The sequence below is a fragment of the Culex pipiens genome, chromosome 3 (genome assembly GCF_016801865.2).
Source record: "Culex pipiens pallens isolate TS chromosome 3, TS_CPP_V2, whole genome shotgun sequence".
In the NCBI taxonomy this organism is placed as follows: Eukaryota; Metazoa; Arthropoda; class Insecta; order Diptera; family Culicidae; genus Culex; species Culex pipiens.
Window position 1 is genome coordinate 162887923 of NC_068939.1, and position 24030 is coordinate 162911952.

General features: G+C 39.8%; 3 protein-coding genes across 4 annotated transcripts in view; 2 read left to right on the forward strand and 1 right to left on the reverse strand.

The window, feature by feature from the left end:
* Positions 1-516: 516 nt before the first annotated feature.
* LOC120425220 (uncharacterized) overlaps positions 517-24030 on the reverse strand; it is a 28499-nt gene continuing 4985 nt past the window's right edge. The window contains exons 3-8 of one of the 2 annotated variants that reach the window (XM_039589652.2): positions 2746-5443; positions 2098-2311; positions 1792-2040; positions 1429-1728; positions 1255-1371; positions 525-655 (exon numbers count right to left, since the gene is read on the reverse strand). In XM_039589652.2, the coding sequence (XP_039445586.1) occupies positions 527-655; positions 1255-1371; positions 1429-1728; positions 1792-2040; positions 2098-2311; positions 2746-5443 (3707 nt within the window). In that variant the 3' untranslated portion in view covers positions 525-526. Of the gene's footprint in view, positions 656-1254; positions 1372-1428; positions 1729-1791; positions 2312-2745; positions 5444-24030 lie in introns of both variants that reach the window. The other variant, XM_039589651.2, reaches the window with a different exon arrangement.
* Positions 11457-13809, forward strand: LOC120425223 (aromatic-L-amino-acid decarboxylase-like; the record flags this gene model as incomplete). Its single annotated transcript, XM_039589654.2, has 5 exons — positions 11457-11687; positions 11766-12688; positions 12754-12893; positions 13018-13210; positions 13296-13809. Coding segments are annotated over 5 exons (1647 nt in total), but the record flags the coding sequence as incomplete, so codon positions are not given.
* LOC120425224 (peptidyl-prolyl cis-trans isomerase H-like) lies at positions 17688-18715 on the forward strand. The gene is made up of 3 exons (XM_039589655.2): positions 17688-17957; positions 18027-18203; positions 18268-18715. Exons 1-3 carry the CDS (start codon positions 17874-17876, stop codon positions 18559-18561), a joined length of 555 nt encoding a protein of 184 aa, XP_039445589.1. The 5' UTR covers positions 17688-17873; the 3' UTR covers positions 18562-18715.

The following is a 24030-nucleotide window of genomic DNA, read 5'->3' on the forward strand; positions in this document are numbered from 1 at the left end:
TAACCGTACAAAGCTACAGGTTGCTGCATATATGAATATAGCACACATTGACGAGTATATATAAAGCTAAACATTTTTGTCTTGCAAGAGTACGTTAATCATTTGAAAGTGGGCTTGGTTAATACTTTTTTAATTTTGATTATATTTCATAGTGTGTAAACATGTTTAAATTCATATTGTCTATACTTATTTCTAAAATTTGAGGATCTTAATTCATCAGTTTACGCGAAAATAACAAATAAATCACTTTATAAGCACCGAATAAAAGTAATTTTTACACAATCATAAAGTAAAAAATTGGCAAACTATAAAATTTTGCAATATACAACGTAATTTCGACATTGTCCTAAGTTTGGAACCAGCCCAAAACCAAAAAAAAAGTTTTCAATAAAGCACTTGTACAAAGACTATACTAGCTATATCTGGTATCCTATACACAATTATCACTGGTCTCCGTTTTTTTATCTACTAAGTCGTTCCTTTTGATAGTTTAGAAAAACGACACGGCGAAGAATCTCTTACTATCTTACTGCGGATAACCGAGGGCGGCCGTCAGCAGCGGTTCCCACGACCGGTTGATCTCGAGGAACAGCTTCGAACAGTGCTGGTACAGGTCGTCCCCGCTGGTCATGATGGACGCCGGGAAGGGGTCCTCCTATGTACGTAATTGACTGATTTAGATTTTTAATCAAGATTTTAGAAATTGTCATCAATTTTCCTTTTGACAGAATTTTGATCGGTTGATTGAATATTGATTTACTTTAAAAAAAACAAAACATTTAGATTTTACCCAAAAAGTGAGTAATCGCACCGTTAGCGTGTGCGCTTTTCGTGATGACAACAAAGAGCTGTCAAGAGTAAAAGTTGGAAAAATCATAGGAGGCGTTGGATTTGGCCGCATGGCAACCAAGTAAGACGTCAAAAAGTGAAGAAAAGTTAAACATTTCACATTAAATTAAGTTATTCATAAAAGTCAACACAAAATGCGTAAGTTCTACAAGAAACTCAGCAAATCCCGCAAAGGCTTAATGCCGCGAGCCGAAATGTGTCTGGATAAGGAGGGGGGAATCTTGACGGACGAACGTGGGGTGATCGAAAGGTGGAAGCATTACTGGGTGCCCTTTTAAGGGCCACTCCTCTGGCGGACAGGTCTTGCTGGAACTTTCCGGCAGTAACGGATGTGTTTTTGCACCAACTGGAAGGAGATTTGTGCGGAAGAGGTCGAAAACGCCACTTCCCGAAGGAGCCACTTACCTTCTTCGAGTGCCAGATGGACTCCAGCATCGACAGGAACCGTTCCTGCTCGGAACTGGTTGAGAAGAACACCACCAGGTCGTCCGAGTTCTCCCGCACCTCTTGGCATTCGAATTCCTGCAACAAGATTCGAAATTCGAGTCGATCCTAACCTCAATTAAGCACCCAACGTACCAGAATGCACCACCAATTCGACGAGATGGCCGGAATCTTGACGGCGCTCATCTCGTCGATGCTCGCGCACGTCAGCACCTCCACGCCCGAGTTCTTCCCGTAGAAGCTGCTCATGTTGGTGTGGCTCCGGTCGTCCCCGGCGGTCCCAATGATGGCGTCAATCGACGAGCCGGGCCGGTAGCTCCGCGCCGGGGACTGCAGGTTGGCGGCACCCCTGGTCGGCGTACTCGTCGTCGAGTTGGAGCGCCGGTCGCTGTTGAACCGCGTCGGCGTGCTGCCCGTCGAGCGGATCGAACTTATCTGAAACGACGAGTACGCGATTCGTTAGGGTTTGTGAAGGTTCAAGAAAGGCGTGGCGGTTACCTCCGACGACGTGTCCAGAACGTTGGAATTGCTGAGCTTTCTGGATGCTCCACCGGGAAGCTGCGCGTTCGGGTTGACGTTCTCCTTCGCCGGGGACAGCATCAAGCTGGAGTTGGCGCTGGAGTGACCTCCTGCGCCGGTTGACCGGCGCAGCGGAGCGCTAAAGTCCTCGCGCAGCGTGAGCAGGTGGTTCGAGGTCATGATGAGCGTGCAGCCGAGCGTCCGGCGGCGTTCCTGGAGCTCGAAGAGCTGGAAGGTTGGATGATTAGCGATTTTGAAAGGAGGGATTAAGGTTGAGGATCTTACCCCGCTTGCCGCTTGAACCAGCGCCTGGAGCCAGTCCGACGCGACGTACTCGTCGGGAGCGGCCAGCTGGAGTGCGCCGGTGCGCAGCAGCAGCTCGAAGCAGTACGGTCGGCCGGAGTTGAGCGAGCGGCGGGCGCCTTGGCACTCGGCGAGTGCGACGGCCCAGGTTGGAAGCTTCTGGCTGGCGTCCCCGAACAGGTACAGGACTCCGGCCCTAACGGGGAAGAGTTGATTGATTATTGATTTACATAAAAAAATAAAACATTAAGATTTTACCCAAAAAGTGAGTAATCGTACCTTCAGCGTGTACGCTTTTCTTAATGACAACAAAGAGCTGTCAACAGTAAAAGTTGAAAAAATCATAGGAGACGTTGAGTTTGGCTGCTTGGCGACCAAGCAAGACGTCAAAAAATAATAAAAAGTCAAATATTTCACTTCAAATAAGTCAATCATAAAAGTCAACATAAAATGCGTAAGTTCTACAAGAAACTCAGCAAATCCCGCAAAGGCATCATGCCGCGAGCCGAAAATTGTCCGGATAAAGAGGGAGGAATCTTGACGGACGCACGTGGGGTGATCGAAAGGTGGAAGCATTACTGGGTGCCCTTTTAAGGGCCATTCCCGGTGAAATATCTGAGGTGTACTTACTTGAGTAAAAAGTATCCGGCGGACCAGTGGTCCACGAAGCCGGCGTGGGACATCCGCCGGTGCATGAGAGGTCCCTTGATGTGCGGTCCCAGAGGTTCCTCCTCGCCACCAAGAGTTCCAGCGGGCACGTTGACCACGGCGTAGTACTTCCAGATGTCCTCTCGACTCACGTTGGAGTTATCCCGTACGAAGGCTTGCAGCGGGGCTAGATGGTCCAGGGTTAGTTGTCCGATAGCTGGTAAAACGGATCCTCCCCGTCGAGCGCACAGTTCCAAGCTGGAGACCAGGCCATCCGCCGGGTAGGGACCTCCGGCGAGCAGCACCTGCTGCATGTCTCGTGCAGAGTTGCTCAGCAGGACGGTATTTCCGTACGGACCAACCAGGATGACGTCCAGCTCCGAGTACGGCAGAACAAACTTGTTGCAGAGCCGGTTCTGCACCTGATCCGTCACGTAGAGCGTTTTGTCGGTTAGAAGAACCAGCACCGGCGTCATGTACCCCTCCCGGGAGTACCCGTTGTACAGCTTGAACGCCTTCATCAGCACCTCGTTCTCGTTCCGGAAGATGTGCAACCGGTTCCCGTTGAAGACGTCCACCGGAATTTCGCCTACCCCAACGCCACCCCCGTCGAACTTGATCTCCCCGAGCGACAGTCCGTACCCGCCCTGGTCCAGGTGGGCCTCGTTCAGCTGAACCCGGTCCAGCTGGCAAGCCGACGAGCTCAGCTCGATCTCCATCGCGATCTCCGCGTTCAGATCTTCAATCAGGTCCCGGTTCAGCGCCTTCACCCCCTTCGGCACGAGACTCTCAAACAGCTTCCGCTCGGTGCTCAACTTGCCCTGGAAGAAGCTGTTCTGCTTGATGGTCGCCTCCAGAATCTTCTTCTGGGTGACGTTCCGCAAGAACCGGTTGATCAACGAACTCTTCGACGTCGATGCCGAACTGGTGGACGCCGTCATCGGGTTGTACCGTCGCGACGACGGCACCACGAACGGACTGACTTTCTCCCCGGGAACCTCTCCGCCGTCAGGCGTCGGCGTGCTGCTCGTCGACGGGTAGTCCAGAATGACCAAGTCGTTCGAGCTGTCCTTGTCTGTCTCGTTGCTGGTGGTCACCGTCAAAATGTCGTCAAACTCGTCCGCCAGGGTCACCAGATGGTGGCGCCCTGCGGCCGCCGGGTTGAACAGGTCCGGACTCATGCGGGCCCGCGAGGAGTTCGGCTCGAGCCGCGTCGTGAGCGACTTCTTCCGCATCGGGGACGCCAGATGGCGGTTCTTGGAGGAACTCCGCGGCGAGCTGGGCTCGCGATTGCTGGTTTCACGCGAAGTTGTCCCACCTCCCTTGGACTCGGACAGCACCGACGAGCTGTGGTCACTTCCGCACGAAGAAATGGTGCTGCTCTCCATCCGGGTTGGCTGCTCGACCCCTTTCGGTTCTTCCAGCGCTCCATCGCCGCCGCTACGACTCAGCAGAGGAACCGGGGGCAACGGGGTCGGAGCCTGCGCCGCGGACGGCGACGGGGTCGTCGCGTTCGACCCAATTACGTTCATCTTCTGGAAAATGTTCGAAAGCTTCTTCTTGATTTGCGTTTTGCCGATGAAGGAACCGCTGGTAGATTCCCCGATCGGGAGGTCCTTCGGAGTTCCGATGCCGTCGTCGGTAGCCTGCGACTTGCCCTCTTCCTCGTCGTAGCAGTACGACACTCCGGTATGCTCAAACACGGTGCTCTCCCCGTTGATGATGTACTTGTTCCGGTACGCAGGTTTGGGCTGCTCCGCCAACGGCAACTCGCTCGGCTTCTGAACCACAACTTCCTCCTCCTCCTCCACCCGCTTCTCCTCCTCCTCAACGCTGTTCTTCCTGCTCGGCGCGTACAAATCCTCATCGTTCTTCCGACGCAGCTGCTGGTCCACGTTGTGCACGTACTTCTTGACGTTCCCCTTCGCCTTAGAACCCCCACCCCCAAACCCCCCGTCCAAACTCTTCGACAGGAAGTTCTTCGGCTTCTGCACCACGGTAAAGTCGTCAATCATCGGATCGTTCGACTCCGGAATGCACTCCCGCACCGTAGACAAATCTTCCGAACCCTCCGGAACCCCCCTCTCCGGCAGCGAAATCCCAAAGATATCCTTCAACGACCCGAAGATCATCTTGCTATTATCAATCACCGACCTATGGTGCACGTTAAACTTCTTCACCTTCTTCGTCAGATCGTACTCCGGTACCACCACGTTTGTGTACATCATGTTCCGCTTCGTCTTCTTCAAGCAGCTACTCTTCGGCTTCTTCTCCTTGCTCCAAACCGACTTGACGACCTTCTCCCCAGCCGCAGCCGCAGCCGCCCCCACCCCAACATTCCCATTAAACTCGTCCAGATGTTCAATGTTCGGCTCGCTGTAGTAGCAGTTGTCCGAAATGACATTGTTATTGTTCTGCTGACCACCCCCGCCGCCCCCAATGCACTCGCAGCTGTTGGACTTGCCCTGCTTGTAATTTGCGGCCGCTCCTTCGTTACTACTTCCCGAGTCCAAGCTGCTGTTCGAGTCCGAGCAGGCGCACTTGTAGAAATCTTTGCGCTGCTGTTGTTGTTGTTGTTGCTGCTGGCGATGTTCCGCGGCCGTTGGTGGGCCGTACTCGAACACGCCCGAGTTGTCGTACTTGACGTAGTGCTTTTCGTCCTCGATGTTCTCGAAGACGTCTGGAAAAAGGAGGTAGAGAGGAAGAGAACAGGCGAGTTAGTGAAACAAGTTCACGCTTCATAGTATCGGTGCTCGGAAGGCACGGTGACGAAATTAAACAAAAAATAAATCGGGTTCGGTTTGAGCTTGTGTGACGGCTCAAAAATTCTAAAATTAAAAACTCAGATTAAAAAAAAATAAAACCGCCATTTGAATGGTTTTTTGTTTTTTTTTTTTCATAAATTAAATTTAGTTGATGATTTCGATTATTTGTACCTCATCAACGAACAGAAACATTCTGTTTTTCACTAAGTTATAAAATCAAAATTTATTTGTTAAACCGTTAGAAATTAGGGGAAAGTGGGGCAAGTGTAACAAGCTAAGGAAATGCTCGTTATACTGCCCATGTTCGCATAAATGTCCCATATGCAAAAACAGCATGCTGAGAAAAACGCATTTGAAGTTTGTCCCATATATAAGGCTACGTGTTAAATTTTCGCGAAAAAACTGGATTTCCTCCTGATATCTAGAACAAAGTACTGGATGCATGGTGTCGATTCAAATCCCAAAATAAAATTCCCTGACTTTTCCCTGACCTCTCCAGACCACCAATTTTATTTTTATTTTCTATTTTTTACTAACATATTGTTTGGAGCGTTTTTATGGTTTCATGCATTTTTTGAATATTAGAAATTTATGATTTTAAAAAACATCAATTAATTTTTTATTTTATTTTTTTAACGACGGATTCTACAAAAACTTTAAAAAAAATTATTTTGTCAATAATTTTTTTCTTATCGAACATCCAAAATGAGCAACCATAAAGATGTCCTATGTTTTTTTATCTGGTGATGTCATTTTAAATGTTGCCCCTTACCAACAAATCTAGAGTATTTTTTTATTAGGTCCCATAAACATATTAAAACAATAGCTAACAGAACCTCTTTAAAAAAAACTCTAGAAATAATTAATAATTAAAATTGTTGCAAATTTTAAATTGCGATTAGTTAATTTAACTTCATTTTGTTGTTGCCTTTTGCCGAATTAGGCCTATGCTTTTTTTGATTGTGTTTTTATAAAAAAAAATACTAAAGGACAAAAACTTGAAAAAATGTAATTTTGCAGAACCTTAAGAAAGATAAAAAAAAACTGAAAAACTAAGAAAAATAAACAATTAAATGTGAAGTTTTCAAGCACATGTTCACGGTTTTAAAAAAGATCTAGGTCTTTTTCAACAATGTTTGCATTTAAAGTAAGACCGTTGCAAATATTTTTTGAAGTTTATGTCCCTCGACTCTGACCAAAGTCGAGGAGGGGGCAAAAAAATAAAAAAGTTTAAACATTGAATTTACGAGCCATGGTTTCAACATTTGAATGAACAAAGTGTTTAAAAATGCATTTTACACCTGCCCAGTTGTTTTGCAATCATTAGTTTCCAAAATACCTAAGTATTGACGAAAATTTATTTTTTTGCAAAAAAAAGTTTTTGCGGTGCTGTACATTGGAATTTCATAAAAAATCAAAATACTTTTAATCCAGCCCAAACATGCTAAATATGATTATAAATGCAGAAAAATGCGTTTTACATTGTTTTAAGTTGATTTGACTTCTATTTTCATTAAAATTTTGAAGATTTTAGAAAAAAAAAATGTTGTGTCCCCTGATTTTTCGGATCAATTTTGAAGGGGGGGCAACATAAACATTGAAAAATATTTGCAACACCCTAAACGGTTTCTGGATATTTTAAGAAAACATCTTCTTAAATAATTTTACAAAAAAAAATATGTTTGCTTTAAAATTTAAAAACAAAATCTACCTTGACCAGAGCATACAGACGATCATTCACACGATCAATACATTTTATAAAAATAAAACAAAATACAACCTGCTCGAAAAGTCATTAATTATCAAACTTAGATATTTAGGTGTTTTGGAATAGATTTCAAATTTAAGCTCGATCTGACCACGGGAACTCCTCCTTGTAAGCCCTTGAATGTTGTTTGTTAAAAATATGTAAGATGTAGTTGTACAATCACTATGAAATCTGGGATGCTGGATCTTAATTAAAGTTAAAACAACTTTTCCGAAGAGACCATATTTTATAAATTCTTGAACTCTCAAAATTCTTATTCAGGGTTGTTACGGAGGAATCGAAAAAAATCCGCGTCATTCTAAGAAAAATAATTTTGCGACAAATATACAAAAGGGTTTTATAATAAATTCAATTTTGTAATCTCAGAACGCAGAATCTTGAAACGCTGAAAATGTATTTTTGCTAGGATTAGGTAAACTAGAGGAAAAAGCCAAAACAAACATTTTGGCAAAAAAAATCAAAGTTTCAACACTTAGAAATTTAGATCTAAAAACTGTATCAAATCTAAAAATAGAAAAATAATAAAATTTAAAAAATGTTAAAAATACTCGATTTTGAGTTTTTAAATTTAAGATACAGTTCATACTCGATGATCTTACCAAAGCGTCACTTAGAAAAATCGAAGCAAATTTTCCTACATCTTCTTCTCAAAATTTCTCTAACCGAAAAAAATAACTCCAAAAATACTTAAAATTTTATCAAGTTTTCTGTAATCAAAGATAGTAACAAAAATGGCAGCATTCAAGATCCTAGGAATTTAAAAATTTAAAAATTTAAGAATTTATGAATTTAAGAATTTAAGAATTTAAGAATTTAGAATTTAAGAATTTAAGAATTTAAGAATTTAAGAATTTAAGAATTTAAGAATTTAAGAATTTAAGAATTTAAGAATTTAAGAATTTAAGAATTTTAGAGTTTTAGAGTTTTAGAATTTTACAATTTCAGAATTTAAAATTTTAGAATATTGAAATATTAAAATTATTTTTTTAGAATATTTGAATTTTAGCTGAGCTGAAAAATCGGAGCAGAATTCGGAAATTTGATTTTTTTTATTTTTTGAATATTTGAATTTTTAAGCTGAGGATCGCAACACTGTGAATCATGTATTTTTCAATTTTGAAATTTATGAATTCATTAATTACATAAATTTTAAATTGTATCCCACAATTTATATATTTTTAACATTCCAACGCCCAAGGCTCCAAAAAAGTTGGAACGGTAACTTCAACTCAATGGTTCTCGGGCATAACTAAACCAATCAAGATGATTCTTCTTTCCAGTGATTTGTTAGGATGTCTAGATGATTCTAGAGCTTTGCAGAACCTAATTTGATCAAATATGTAATTTTTGCGATCAAAAACATCGTTCCAATTTTTTTTTCGCGTGTAAAAAAAAATTCGCCATAAATTCCGCGGAGGCAGTCGTTTTAAAAAAGGTGGAACGATGTTTTCGGTCGCAGCAATTACAGATTTGATCAAATTAAGTTCTGCAAAGTTCTAGAATCATCTAGACATCCTAACAAATCACTGGAAACAACAATCGTCCCGATTGGTTGAGTAATGCCCGAGAACCAGCGAGTTGAAGTTACCGTTCCAACTTTTTTGGGAATTTCTACTTTTATTTTTTTTTACTTTTAAATTTTCGAACTATTAAATATCTAAATTTATTTGTTTTAGAATTTTCCCTCCGCACGGCTGGGACCTTGCCCCCATGGAAAGCATGGGACGGTCGGAGGGCTTGTAATGCACTTTACCAATACGGAAAGAGCAGGGGAGCATTTGTTCCCCATACTAGCGCCAGTCAAAGATGTTACACATTGATAGTGCGTCCATCCCGGGAATTCCCGGGACAAAATTCCCGGGATTTTTCCAAAACCGGGAATTCCCGAATCCCGGGATTTTTTGTATTTTGTCCCGGGAAATCCCGAAATTGGAAAAAATATCAAATTTTTGTCTGGAAATTCAGGTTTTGTTGTGGAAATAGATGAACAACAATAAAAAAATAAAAATAAAATATTAAGCATATATCCATGTTTTTTTTTTGTAAAGGTCCTATAAGCCTGTTTTCATATGTTTATAGGACCTATTTAAACTAGGTATCAGCATTGATTTGACTTATAAAAGAAATTTGTAAAAAAAAAATACCGATCCGTAAATTGCCTAGCGCTTTTAATATGTTTTAATAAATTTTATGTATTTTTGATAAGAGGTTTGCATATTTATGATTTTAATTTTTTTTTAAATATCATTTTAAATTATTTTTCATGAAACATTTTTACAAACCATGCGAATGTATCGAACTGAGACAGCTGTTTTAGTAATTTTTTTGCATGATGTTTTTTTTTTTTATTTCGGTTAAAACAGGAACAGAACAAAGCAAAACAAAAAAATGCTCAAGATAGTCAATTTTTTCCCTAGTTCCTAATGACCCTGAGATAATTTGTAAACTATTTTTTATGTAAAACATGAATTTCTTAACTTATCTAAAATTTAACTGGTATAATTTTATTTGTTGTTTTTTTAATTGATTATTTTACACCTTTAAACAGTTTTTTTTTGCTTTTCTAGTCATGAAATATAAAAAAATTAAAAATAAATGTATTTATAAGAGACATATTTAATTTGAATCACATTGGATTAGATATTAGATAAGAAACCAAAGCACAACAAAGAGCAAAATAAAATCTTTCAAGCTATCTTAACACTGCTATCCTTGTATAGATTAAATTGTAGATTACAACCAATCAAAGGTATTGAGCTAATTCTATGATTTTAAGCTTGAAAAACATGCTAATATAATGAAAATATAGATTTTATTACTGTTTTAAAATTTTCCCGGGATCCCGGGAATTCCCGGGATTTCAAAAATATTTTTCCCGTTTCCCGGGAAATTCAAAACCCGGGAAAATTGGACGCCCTAAACCTACCGTTTGTGACCTAGGGTGACCCGTTTTGCAAAAAATTTCAAGAATCGATTTAAGCTTGCCAAAAATACAGGCCCAAAACACAAAGCAATTTATTATTTCAAACATTTTTTTTTATTTTTTATTTCTAAAAGATGAACAGCAACCATTAGATTGTTGAGTTTTTGATAACATATTTTTCTTCAAAGTTATAAGTGTGATTTAGTGCGAAACAAAATTGATTTTAGCCTGAAATCACAATTTTTCTATAAAATCTGCTCTGCTGAATTTCCATCAGGTTATTGTTTTGATCTCCAAATGCCGTTCCCTTCAGTATCGACACAGAGAGAGTCCAATGTATAAAATAACTTTGATTGATGGTTTGATTGATTGATTGATTTTTTATTCGGTAGGAAAAGCCACCAACAGTGTATGTTGTTCACAATCATTGTTTATTTATCAAAATTGACAGTTCATTTGATGACATTTCACAGGTAGTTCACAATGTAGTAGCGATATCGAAATTTTGTCCTATAATCCTGAAGATGATTTTTTGAGTTTCTTTTAATCGATTTTAATCGATATTCGAATAACGAGAGAGAAGAGAGACATTTTCATTTGATTTTCTCTCTTTGTGAGCGTCAAAGGAAAATCTTTTGATGAGATTTTTACCATTACTGGTGCTGATAAGTCATTTTAAGAAAATACTTTAAAGCGTGTCGTTAAGTTCTTAAATAATCGTAAATTCAACAAATCATTGCATTTCACGTTTGATTTTGAAAGTGAAACACGAATTAGCTCATCAAAATTCAAACAAATTCAAGTTTACCGTTCCACAAATACCGCAAATATGATGTAACGCTGTTCAAACACCACGCGTCTCCTCCAACCACGTTTGCATAGCTGAGAAGACGTCGTGGAGTAGCTCGTGGCGATATTTACCGATTTGTGTTGTATAGTAACTTATCGCGACTCAACCAGGAGAACTTTGTCTCTTCAGATGCAGCGCGTCATCGCGGTGAGCTCGGCTGACCGGTCCGGTAGCAGAAGCGACGAACCCGGGGAATCACATAACCTTCCGAGATTTTTTTTGCTTCGTTCTGCTCTCTTTCAAACAAAGTATGACCACATTGCTGACCACGTCGACGGCTTGTCTAGTGTAAACATGAAAGTCGAACTGCGCGTTTCGGATGCTTTTGAAGTGGGATTTTGTTTCGCCGTCGGCGAAATTGTTTTCAGTTGTTTCTCGCTACAGTAATTAGCATATTTGAAACCATTTCTTTGTTTTTTTTTTTTTTTCGCAGATGAAGCACCGCAGAAGGGCGAAGACTTTAAGCGGATGCTCGAGGACGTCGAGGGCAAGATCATGCCCAATATGGTGCACTGGAACCATCCGCGGTTCTTCGCGTACTTCCCGTCTGGCAACTCGTACCCGTCGATCCTCGGAGAGATGCTGAGCAGTGCGATCGGGTCGATCGGTTTCTCATGGGTAAATATTTGCGACCACTTCAGGCGGAGTGTGTTGATTTGTGGACAGAACTCTTGATGATTTGGCTTCTTCTCACAGGCTTCATCACCGGCTGCTACCGAACTGGAGGGAATCGTAATGGATTGGTATGCCAAGGCGCTGGATTTGCCGACGTTCTTCCGGAGTGATTCGCCGGGGTCACGCGGTGGAGGGGTTTTGCAGGGATCGGCCTCGGAGTGTGCGCTGGTGTGCATGATGGCCGCGCGGTACCGGACAATCCAGAAGCTCCGTGGTTCGGATATTTCCGTGCACGAGAGTGTCTACTTGCCACAGTTGGTGGCGTACGCTTCAAAGGAGGCGCATTCATCGATTGAAAAGGCAGCCAAAATGGCCATTGTCAAGTTGAGGGTGCTGGAGACGGACTCTCGGGGTGTGTTCCGAGGGAATACCTTGCAAGAGGCTATTGAAAAGGACTTGCAGGCTGGATTGATGCCATTCTTCGTGGTGGCCACGGTTGGTACGACATCGGCTTGCGTCTTCGATAATCTGGTTGAAATTGGACAAGTTTGCAAATCGGTTCCGAGCATCTGGTTTCACGTGGACGGAGCCTACGCAGGTAACTCCTTCATTCTTCCCGAGATGCGACACTTCAAGGAAGGTTTGGAATATGCCGACTCGTTCAATACGAATCCAAACAAGTTGCTCCTCACAAACTTTGACTGTTCGGCCATGTGGGTCAAGGACACGAAGCTGCTAACCTCAGCGCTGGCCGTCGACCCGTTGTACCTGCAGCACGATCACAATGGAGCCGTTGACTACCGCCACTACAGCATACCGCTGAGCCGTCGCTTCCGGGCACTCAAGCTTTGGTTCGTATTCCGGTCGTACGGAATCGCCGGCCTGCAGAAGTACATCCGTAATCACATTACATTAGCGAAGCGATTCGAGGGACTCGTCAACAAGGATGAGCGCTTCGAAGTTCGCAACGACGTCAACCTGGGACTCGTCTGCTTCCGACTTAAGTGAGTTTCTTTACAGGGATTTCAAAAAATCTAAACATTAATACCAACACCCCCCTTCCAAACAGACACAACGACTACATCAACCGGGACCTGCTCGCTCGCATCAACAGCTCGGGCCGGTTCCACATGACCCCGGCCAAAGTGGGCGGCAAGTACATCATCCGGTTCTGCGTAACGTACGAGCATGCCACCGCCGAACACATTGGTAAGCGCGCTGATGCAACAATAACACGACACGTGTGCACGTGTCAAGCTCAATTCCTTCCACGTGGCCGCGGCCAAAATTTGCATAATCGGCTAATTAACCAACCCACCCCTTCATCTCTTAGACTACGCCTGGGAGGAAATCAAAAACTTTGCCGAAGAAACGCTCGCCGCCGAGGGACCGGCCGACGCCGACGTGGTCGTCAAGGTACCCATCATCGCCAAGAAGCCCCCGAAGAAGCTCACCCGCAGCATGTCCACCCGGTTCTCGTTCACGCGCAGCGTGTCCCGCGAGATCTACGAACGGCAAAACAGCCGGTAAGATCCACTACAAACCCTCCCCCTCCCCCAACAAGACTCGCTGGTCCTAATCCGTGTGTCCATTTCCTTTTCAAAACAAAAGGTCCCAGCTCACGGACGGTGCCACCCCGGTGGTCATCATGGACACCGACGAGATTCTGCAAAGTTTGCAGCGGGCGACGGTGTCAGCCCGGCTAAGCGGTGGCATCCAGAAGCAGCACGAGCTGTACGAAACGGATAGCACGGACGAGGCCAGCAACTGACTAGGTACGGCGCGCTTCTTTCGCCGGGGTTTGCGGCGCCACCACCAGCAGTGCAAATCCAAGAGCTGCTCCAGTATTAGACAAATGTGATTTTTATAAAACGTGCCTAGGATTTAGCTGCTCTCACTTCTCAGTGCTTTTGTACTTTATTTATTATGCTATGCCATTGAAATATATTTTATTCGCTAAATCATCAAGTATTATTAGATAATAAGGGACATTGCATGAATGTATTTAACATGTGCATTTCTAAGATTGCAGTACTATGATGACGGCTACCATGACCATCTACCCAATTGAAAAAGTAACCTACAAATGTGTATAAAGAGAATAGTTTGCAATAAAGTCATATTTATCTATAGAAATTGTTTTTATCATCAGTATGTTTCTAATTATACATAACCATAGAATAGGGACAGCTATTTTAACTATGCTTTCACTCAATAGATCATATTTTTAATTTGTTCATGTAAGAACGTAGGGGAGTTTGGGGCAATTTGGACACCCCTTCAAAAGTCATCTTGGACGATGTCTGAGATATGTTCGTATGAATATTGTGCATCTCTTGATTTTATTGTACGATCAGTACCTAGCTGGACTCGGTCACTGGAAACGACCGGCGACTCAGTGACCGACGAAATAGGCGGCGGGCCAGATGCGGGCATAAAAATGTCAAAATCTCTTCCCCCCTCACTTCGTCTCACCATCCAGCTGCAGATTTGTTGACAAACAAACGGAGCACGCGGTCGCATGATGGCGGCATCGAGCCAGAATTAGGGGTGATCATGTGATTAAAAATGAAAGTTTTTTCAAGAAAAATAATATTTTTCCGACCGATTAAAAAAATTGAGAGCATGTTCAAACAATTATTCCTGATGTCGGAGAAGTGATAAAAAAGCAAAATTTTAATCCATAATTTTTCTATAAATTGAATTTTTTCACTCCAACTGGGAACCCCTAGGTCTATCCACGACCGTTTCCAATGACCGTGAGAAGATGCCAGAAAATCCAGCTACGAGCTAAATCCACAATATTAAAAACGTTACTTAATCCACCCTAGGGTGGTTTGGTGCCTTCCTCACATTTAAAGGGTGCTATCCAAAATAGACACAAAAGGACGGTGATTTTCAGTGTTTTATTAATTTGACTCATTATTCATACCACTAGATCGGGTAGTCAGATCTTCATATTGCAAGACACTAGGGTAGTCAGATCTCCAATCCAATTCGAGCTCGTTGAAAAGGTCTTTTGATTACCTATCCAACGATAGGTTGCATGAGAGATCCGGACAACGTTTTCATCAAAATATCTGAGATCCGGCCTCCAAAAAGTGCATAAATAACACTCAAGTGCTTATAACTTTTGATAGTGTTGTCAGATTTTCAATGTCTTGGACGCGTTGGAAAGGTCTTTCGAATACCTTTCTAAAAATGTATAAAATGATGGGGTTTCTTACAAAAACCGCCCTTTTTACAATCTTCCGAACTTTAGTCAAAATCGTTTTTTTTAGCATAACTTTTGAAGTACTTAACTAAACTGCATAATTTTTCATAGCGACTTATGGGACCCCAAGACGGATCGAATGAAGCCAAAACGGACACAATCGGTTCAGCCAGTCTCGAGATAATCGAGTGACAATTTTTTGATCAACAACCCTTTACACACACAGACATTTGCTCAGAATTTGATTCTGAGTCGATAGGTATACATGAAGGTGGGTCTAGGAGGTCTAATTGAGAAGTTCTTTTTTCGAGTGATTTTATAGCCTTTCCTCAGTAAGGTGAGGAAGGCAAAAATGGTAATTTTTGTGTTTATAAAAATCACGCGTAATATGGGGGTAATTTGGACATGGCTTGTGGGGTAATTTGGACATAGCTGAAAGTCTACCTGCCAGGAAAAATAAGGAACTTTCATGGTTTAGGGGATTCAGATAAATTTAGTGGGATTTTAAATGTCAAAACACTCAAAAAGGAATGAGAGCAATGAGAACCATCACAAAAACCCTAATTTTTTCTAAATTTAGATAAATTTATTCCAATATTTGAATGGATGAAAATCTGAATACTGCACATTTGGCGTTCTAATGTTGATGGGTTTTACTTAATTTGTATGAAATTACTAATGCTGTTTTCAATTAATTTGTATGGAATTTCTTATGCTGGTCTACAATTATATTTCAATTTTAAGGGTTACGGTATGTTAAATTTAAAAAATGGATCGTTTCAGCTTAATTAGTTTTTTTTTAATAGAGATTGGTTTAGATAAATCTAAATGATACCCTAATCACTAAAAACTTTACTTGTGTCTAATCCAGAATCAATGTTTAAATCATTTCAGAATGAAAGATTATATTGTTTCTACTACACTAAACTATTTATTATCATCCTATTGTGTAGTGATTGTGGGTTGCAGGATTTAATATATAATAAATTATTAAATGAGTATTTATTATAAGATTGATATAATTCATAAATAAGAGTTTAGAGCGCAACAAAAAGTGCGCACCTTCATGAATATTGCCTTGTTAGCTGATTGCGGATTGAGTGCGAGAGCGCGCTAGCGAGCTGCGAGAGAGAACAACGAGCGAGAAAACAACGAGATGCGCGCGGCTGGCGAAAGAGAGAATGAAGATTGTCAAATCAGTTTTGTGGTTAATTTGTGTGGAATAAGACGTGTTGTTTGTTAATTGCAAAATATCTGTGTTTTTTTTATTTATAAAAATATTGTGAGCAAAATAACCCCTATCAATATATAAATCAATTATAAAACCAGGGTGAAGGATAAAAAAACATACTCAAAAAATCAAATGTTAAACTTATTCTTCAATATGTGTCCAAATTACCCCACAAAAGGTGTTAAAATTATCCCACAAGGTATGTCCATATTACCCCATAAGGGTGCCCATATTAACCCCAACAAAAAATGTGGGGATAATTTAGACATCTTTTAATTTTTGCGATACAAATGGGTTTTTTTATCATAATTTATGAATGACATTTTTCCATCTAATATAATCTCTAATATCCTCTGGTGCCATCCACATTCCTTTAAAATATCTATACAGCCCGTGGCAGAGCCATTTCCTTGGGGTGTCCAACCTACCCCACAATCCCCTACATCAACAAAAAGGTTCCTAAATTTTAAGCTTTGAAATACTCTAAAAACTAATGTCTTTACTTTGATTGTAATCTAGATTCGCCACATTTAACTGAAGAGCAATTTTCTACCAGAACCGGAAATGGATTTTTTTGTATTTTTTTATTTGGCTCAAACTTTGGGGGGGCCTTCCCTATGACCAAAGAAGCCATTTTGTGTCATTGGTTCATCCATACAAGTCTCCATACAATTTTTTCCGTAAATATTTGAAAATCTGTAATTTTTGAAGGAATTTCCTGATCAATTGGGTGTCTTTGGCAAAGTTGTAGGTATCAATGAGGAATATTCAGAAAAAAATACACGAAAAAAAAGTGTTTTATTTTTTTTTTTCAGAAAAACTAAATTTTCAAAAATCCGTATTTTTTTATTCACGAGATTTTTTTTTATATTTTTTAGGGGACCAAAACCCACAACTTTTGAGCCATAGAGAAATATGGTCAAACATTTTGCCGCTGAGTTATTTTTTTTTTAAATAGTGAGATTGACCTCATTTCCTTATTTATTATTAACATTTTTTTATTTTTGTTACTAAACTATTTCAAAATAAGCTTGTATTTTGGATTTATGAACTCGATTCAACTTTATGATAAGTAGTGATTTTAAATAGGTTTGCTGAATAAATTTGTCAGATAAATAATGCATAGTAAGGCCAAATTCAGAACATTCACTCTATGTTCTGTTAAATTTAAGAGACAAAAAAAAACGCGCTGTTTTTTATTTCAGATGAAAATTAATGTAGGGAACTCACCGTTGCCTATATGCGATTCAACGTGCTCACAGCTTTTCACTGCACTGTTTCTCAGTGATTTTTCCCTTAAAATATGCACTTTTCACTGAATTATCACAAAATATCCGCACTGTTTCACGATTTCAGAAACTATCGTCAACAAAAACACCGCCACCGTGCTCAAAATTCACACGCGCCGATCAGCTGTCACAGCAGAACGTAAACAAACTGCCAGCGGCGCCGTGCAACTTCTTCAAAAAAGTGGGAGCCTTACATCACGCGCCATTACGCACAAGCCATTACTCACTGGGCAAACCAGCAAACGTCACAACAAGCAAACAAAAAACGCAAGTTTGGCGATTTCAAACGATTCGAGGCGCGCGCGTTCCGTTCTGCATTTGTAAACAGACTTTCGTCGCGAGCGGTTGTGTTTCGGAATCGAGTCCGCGGGTTTCGGTCCAGTTCCGTCCGAGTGAATGATTGTCCGGTGTGAAGTGCAGTAGGTGAATAGATCAAAGTTAACCCCGTCGTCAAAATGCCCACCTGGAACCAGATTCAGTCACAGCTTCGGCACCCCAACAATCCGGTCGTGTTTATGGACATTACCGTCGGAACGTCGGTTAGTGGCAGCGCGGCAAGGGAAGTGTTTCGCGGGCTTGATTGTGATTAATGTTTTGTGAATTTGCAGGAAATTGGCCGGATGGTGTTTGAGTTGTTCGCCGATGTCGTTCCGAAGACGTGCGAGAACTTCCGGCAGCTTTGCACCGGCGAGCACAAGAAGGACGGAGTTCCCGTGGGTTACAAGGGGTCCTCGTTCCATCGGGTGATCAAGGACTTTATGATTCAGGGTGGTGACTTTGTGAATGTAAGGTTTTTTATTTCTGTGTAATGCCAATAGTAGAGAAAATAACGGTTCTTTCCCTCAACAGGGTGACGGAACGGGCGTGATGAGCATTTACGGTAACAACACATTCCCGGACGAGGGCTTCCTGCTGAAGCATGAGGCTCCCGGTCTGCTTTCGATGGCCAACAGTGGGAAGGACACCAACGGTTGTCAGTTTTTCATAACTTGCGCCAAATGTAACTTCCTCGATTACAAGCACGTTGTTTTCGGTCGCGTCCTTGATGGCCTGCTTATCATGCGAAAGATCGAAAACGTCCCGACGGGACCGAACAACAAGCCCAAACTTCCGGTCGTGATTTCGCAGTGCGGACAGATGTAGGTTATTTCGTAGATAAGAGTGTAAGCAGAATCGTACAATTGTTAAAAAGTCCGCACCCCAGCACCGGCCGAAATCGGTCCGGATAGTGTCCGGACTCCAGCAAGGATAACACAACACATACACATAAATACAGCCAGCCAGCACAGAATCGTAAGTTATGTTTTTTCACTTCTAATTATATCACATTTTCCCTGAGTAGGTAGCTAATATTTGCTGCCTAGGAAGAGGGTGGTGTGGAAAGAGTTAACCTTGATTTCTACGACGTTGTTGATACAAAAGGGGGAAATCGTAAAAATACAAGCATTCGTAAATCATTGCTGTATTGCCCCTTTCATATATAAATTTCTGGAGTCTTGTTTTTTCGATTAAAAAAACTTGTGTTTTTTATATATTAATCATTAAAGAATTATTCTAAAAATCTATCATTTTGAAATTCTTACATCTGTAAAAACTTAGATTTGTATAGTTAAAAATTATGAAATTCCTTAATATTAAAAATCTTGATTTCCCAAAGTCTTAACATCTATTTTTTCATAAAAAAAAATAACGATTAACAAATCAAATTCTAAAATTTCAGAATTCTAAAATTTTAAAACTTGCTTGAAAACGCCCAAGGTTTTGTCCTTTTGTAAAGTTAATTTAGAACAATTCTAAAATTCATAAATTCTCTTTAAAATAAATATTAAATCCTTGATTGTAAAATTCTCATTTTTTTTAATTCCTAAATTCTCAAATATGCAAAATCTAAAATTCTTATTGTTTTGTTTAATTATCAAATCATCAAATTCTGGAAGTCTCTAATTTTTTAAGTTCTTAAATTCTCAAAATATTTATTTTTTATATTCTTATTTTCTTTAATTTTTAAATACCTGAATTCTATCATTTTTTAATTCTAGGTTTCTTATTTTCCTACATTTTTAAAATTCTTTAAATCTAAAATTAAATGATGTTTCCATTTTCTAAAATTGTTAACAAACCAAATTTCTAAAATTTAAGGTTTCTCAAATTCCAAAACTCTAAAATGTCAAATTCATAAATTTTTCTTTGAAAAAGTCAAACCTCTAATCCTAAAAGTCTCAAATTATTTTCTTTAGTATTTAGTTTTTAAATAGGAAAATTCTTAAATTCCTAAATTCTTAAATCTACAGTTTTTTTTTATAAAAAAAGATCCTATAAACATATGAAACACAATAGCCTATAGGACCTCTTTTTTTAAACCCTAGAATTATTAAACTCTCAAAATCTAAAATTTTTAAATTCTTAAATTCTTAAATTCATAAATTCTTAAATTCTTAAATTCTTAAATTCTTAAATTCTTAAATTCTTAAATTCTTAAATTCTTAAATTCTTAAATTCTTAAATTCTTAAATTCTTAAATTCTTAAATTCTTAAATTCTTAAATTCTTAAATTCTTAAATTCTTAAATTCTTAAATTCTTAAATTCTTAAATTCTTAAATTCTTAAATTCTTAAATTCTTAAATTCTTAAATTCTTAAATTCTTAAATTCTTAAATTCTTAAATTCTTAAATTCTTAAATTCTTAAATCCTTAAATCCTTAAATTCTTAAATTCTTAAGTTCTTAAATAAATTCTTAAATTTTTATATTTTTAAATTCTTTAATTTTCAAATTTTTTAATTCTAAAATTCTTCTATTTATTTAAATTCATATTTTTTTAATGTTAATTATATAATTCTTCAATTCTTTAATTCCTGAATTCTTTAATTCCTTAATTCCTAAATTATTTATTTCTTTAATTCCAGAATTCTTTAATTCCTTAATTCTTAAATTGTTCTGTTTTTAAATTCTGACCTTTTTTTATTTTTAAATTCTTAAATTTTGAATTTCTAAATTTTTAAATACTGAAATTCTTATGATCTTAAATTGACATGTTTTTAATCCTTTAATTCTTTATTTCTTTAGTTCTTTAACTCTTACCTTCTTAAATTCCTAATTTTGCTATTTTTATTTCAATTTTTAATTTTTAATTCATTTTATTTTGGGAGTTTATGTAAATGACTTTTTAGAGCCCTTTAAGAGCAGTCCTGTTACCAAGTTATTCTTAAGTATGCTTTAAAGTTATTTTTTTTTTTTTTCATCAAGGAGAAAGGTAATTTAAAATCTCAACAGAAATTTATCAACGAACACTAACTCAGCAATTATGTTATAAATCAAATGTCCAAGTAGAGTTATAAATGATTATTACGCTCGTAGAACAAACCCTCTTCTGCCACGCTGACCTTATTTCCGTTCTTGGCTGGTTTGATTGCTGGCCACGGTCGGTCTCAGGCCTTAGATCGATTGGTCAAGTTTAGCCTGCTGACCTTGGGCAGCTAACAATTTTATTTCTTATATACCTCTGTGATTGCCGAGGTTGGAAAGACCAGCTGACCGTACAAATGGTTCCTTTGCATGGAGCCACCCGGCGTAACCGCTAATCATTCCATTTCCGGCAGGGCGGCGTTAGCTGCAGTGCTAAAACATGTGCGGCTTTTGGGGCCTCCCTTTTGATGATAATCGTGGGACCGTTTTGCCTTTGAATGGGTTGAATTTCCTTCGAATTAGTCGCCTTTTCTCAGCAGATTTGGCTTGTGAATGCGAAAGAGGCAGTCGTCTTTTTATGAACTCATCGTCGGAGCCGTCAGGCCCGAAATTGGAATGCTGATAATAATTTTTATGGACAGTTACAAGCTTTCCTGCACCGTGCGGTACACGCGGTTCACTTGTATCTCGGGTTTGCTTTGCGCCTGCTTTGTTCGGTTTACACCCGTGCCCGACTCACACGAACCGAGGGTATTTTGGTTCATCGTACCAGCGCACCACGACACTCTCGGTTCGCCGCGTAGGTTTTGTGTCTGGCACTCACCCATGGCATGAACCCGGTATATGAGCCAAGGTGCTTCACTCGTTACGAGCCGAGGTACGTGCCGTGGTACGCGCTGGCGGTACAAAACGGGTTCAATACCACGGCGCGTACCACGGCACGCTGGGTTCATGCCATGGGTGAGTGCCAGACACAAAACCGATGGGGCGAGCCGAGAGTGTCGTAGTGCGCTGGTACGATGTACCAAGATACCAATACACAAATGGGTTCAGGCACGTACCGAAGCTAGAAAACCAAACCCGCGGTGTGCGTTGGCACTGGCGCATGGGAAGCTTGGACAGTTATATGGAAATCGTGGAAAATGCCCGCGTTGTGGCGGGAGTCATCATTTTGCGCCAGCGGTCTGTTTACTTTTCTCGAGGACGGAATGTGGCACATTCCCGACACTTTTTTTTAATTATCAGCACCAACCTAGCTTTGGCGATATTTTTTTTTTTGCTGTGACGTAAACTTAGCTTAGCTAAAAATTTTCATTTTCCTTAAATGAAGGTAAGCTTCCTCACTGCTAGGAGCATTAATTCCAGATTTCCCCTTCGACAATCATTACTTACGCCGGAAAGCACCAAGCTTGCGTGCTGGGAGCGCATTACCTTCTCCCCTCCCCCCCCCCCCCCCGTCGTATTTCTAGTTTTGACTTTGACGAGGATATGCCAGAATTAAGGTGGGAGGGAGAATATTCTGACCACCACTTTGGTATGCAAAAATCGGCCTCCATCCGCCGCCGGTGCCTCGAACGAGGGTGAGGATTTCATATCTCGCCAGATGGGTGCCATGGGTGAAGGTACTTGAAGACTCATTACGCAACCGCACGAGTCCGGCGGGGATGATGAGGGTCGGCCAAAGCACTTTGGCTGTCGGAATGTGCTAATGAATTTTAGGGCAGTTTTTGCTGGCATGACTGTTAGGATAAATTAATAAAAATATAAATATCATTCTATAGAATGATGGAAAAAACTTATATTATCATTATTTTATGATTTATACATAAATGCTAATAAAGAAAATTCAAAAAAATCCAATAAAGTAAATATGTTGAGTGGTCTCTCTATCAAAAGTAATGAAAAATTTAATAGTATATTTTTTCAATCCTTTTAAAGGATGAAATGAAATGAATTTTAAAAATCCTAAAGTTTTATGTCCAAATTTGAAAAAAGTCTAAAAGTGCCCTATTTGATTTAAAATGCATAACAAAAATTTATACAATGTATTTTAAATAGTTAACAATCAATTGTATAAGTTTTTTGAACGAACTTTTTAATTTTCAGTTGAAATATTTATTTTGTCCCCTGATTTTTTAGGGCATTGTGACGAATCTTTTCGCACTCTTCGGCAAAATTGTTCCCATAATTGTTCATAAAAGAGCTCATACAAAGTGTGTACAAAGTACACGTATGTAACTGCCGGTGGGTTAACAAAGTATACTTTTGAAAAAAGAGAAATAATGCAACTATCTGTGTATCGATCACATTTAAAGTAAAATTTTTGTTATACTTTTTGGACTCTTTGAATGTATTTTGGGACCATCATTGTACCTATTTTCTGATTGGTCTGATTGATTGAAATTTTGACAGTTTAAATGGCGGTGTGTGGCAAAATGCACACATTTAAAAAGGTGGGTTGAAAATTAAAAGGGCCTATCCAAGATTAAAACTCATAAAATATACTTTTAAGACTCTAACTAATTAAAAACAGCAGGCCAAGGGTGCATGATACTGATGATACTCGTCGGTTGACACCCAGGCGAGGAACATCACGGAAGGAGCCCAACTACATCCGTAGTGCTGTTTGGACAAAACAGCATGGCTCTGGTTCCTTGCAAGTGTCCTATTTTCTTACCTCCACGTTGGCTTGGTTTAGTCATCATGATGACAAGGTGTAACCTAGCTGGTGGCCTGAGTAAACGACTCGTAAACCTTTGACCAGCGACGGTCAGAGTAGAGACGGCTAGAAGAAAGGGGCGCGTCAATGTGGGAAAGGGAAGTAATTTGTGATTGTAGACGGTATTGTTTTGATTCGCAGTATGTTGAGTCAACTGCTGTGGATGTACCTGAGCGTCGCAGAACGGGGTTTCTTTTCTTTCCATTTCAGCTAACAGCTATCTTCTGTTTATTTCGTTTCACTGATTTTCTAAAACGGCTTCTGTTTACTATCCTCCATTTGGTTTCGATTTTATTTATTTGATTCTCTTATTTCTCAACGCTAGTGCGTCCATCCCGGGAATTCCCGGGACAAAAATCCCGGGATTTTTCTAGAACCGGGAATTCCCGAATCCCGGGATTTTTTATAATTTGTCCCGGGAATTCCCGAAAAAAAAAAACAAATTTTGGTCTGGAAATTCTGATTTGGTTGTGGAAATATATGAATAGTTGAATACCTCAGAATCGATAATAATTTTAAAGCATTATAATTTATATTCGGCATATATCAGCATTAATTTAGTTTATTAGAGGAAACTGTTTAAATTTTAGTTTACCGATCTGCAAAATGCCTAGCGCTTTAAATATTTCATATTTGATTTGATATATTTTTAAAAGATTGATATATCTACTTATATTTATGATTTAAAAGTTGAAAAAAAAAAATCAA

What these genes read in the sequence shown, in the direction of transcription:
- LOC120425224 (XM_039589655.2), top strand. Translation starts at nt 17,874, where the DNA reads ATGCCCACCTGGAACCAGATTCAGTCACAGCTTCGGCACCCCAACAAT. An exon ending in ACATTACCGTCGGAACGTCG is followed by an intron (nt 17,958 to 18,026) that starts GTTAGTGGCAGC and finishes GTGAATTTGCAG; the next exon opens with GAAATTGGCCGGATGGTGTT. An exon ending in AGGGTGGTGACTTTGTGAAT is followed by an intron (nt 18,204 to 18,267) that starts GTAAGGTTTTTT and finishes TTCCCTCAACAG; the next exon opens with GGTGACGGAACGGGCGTGAT.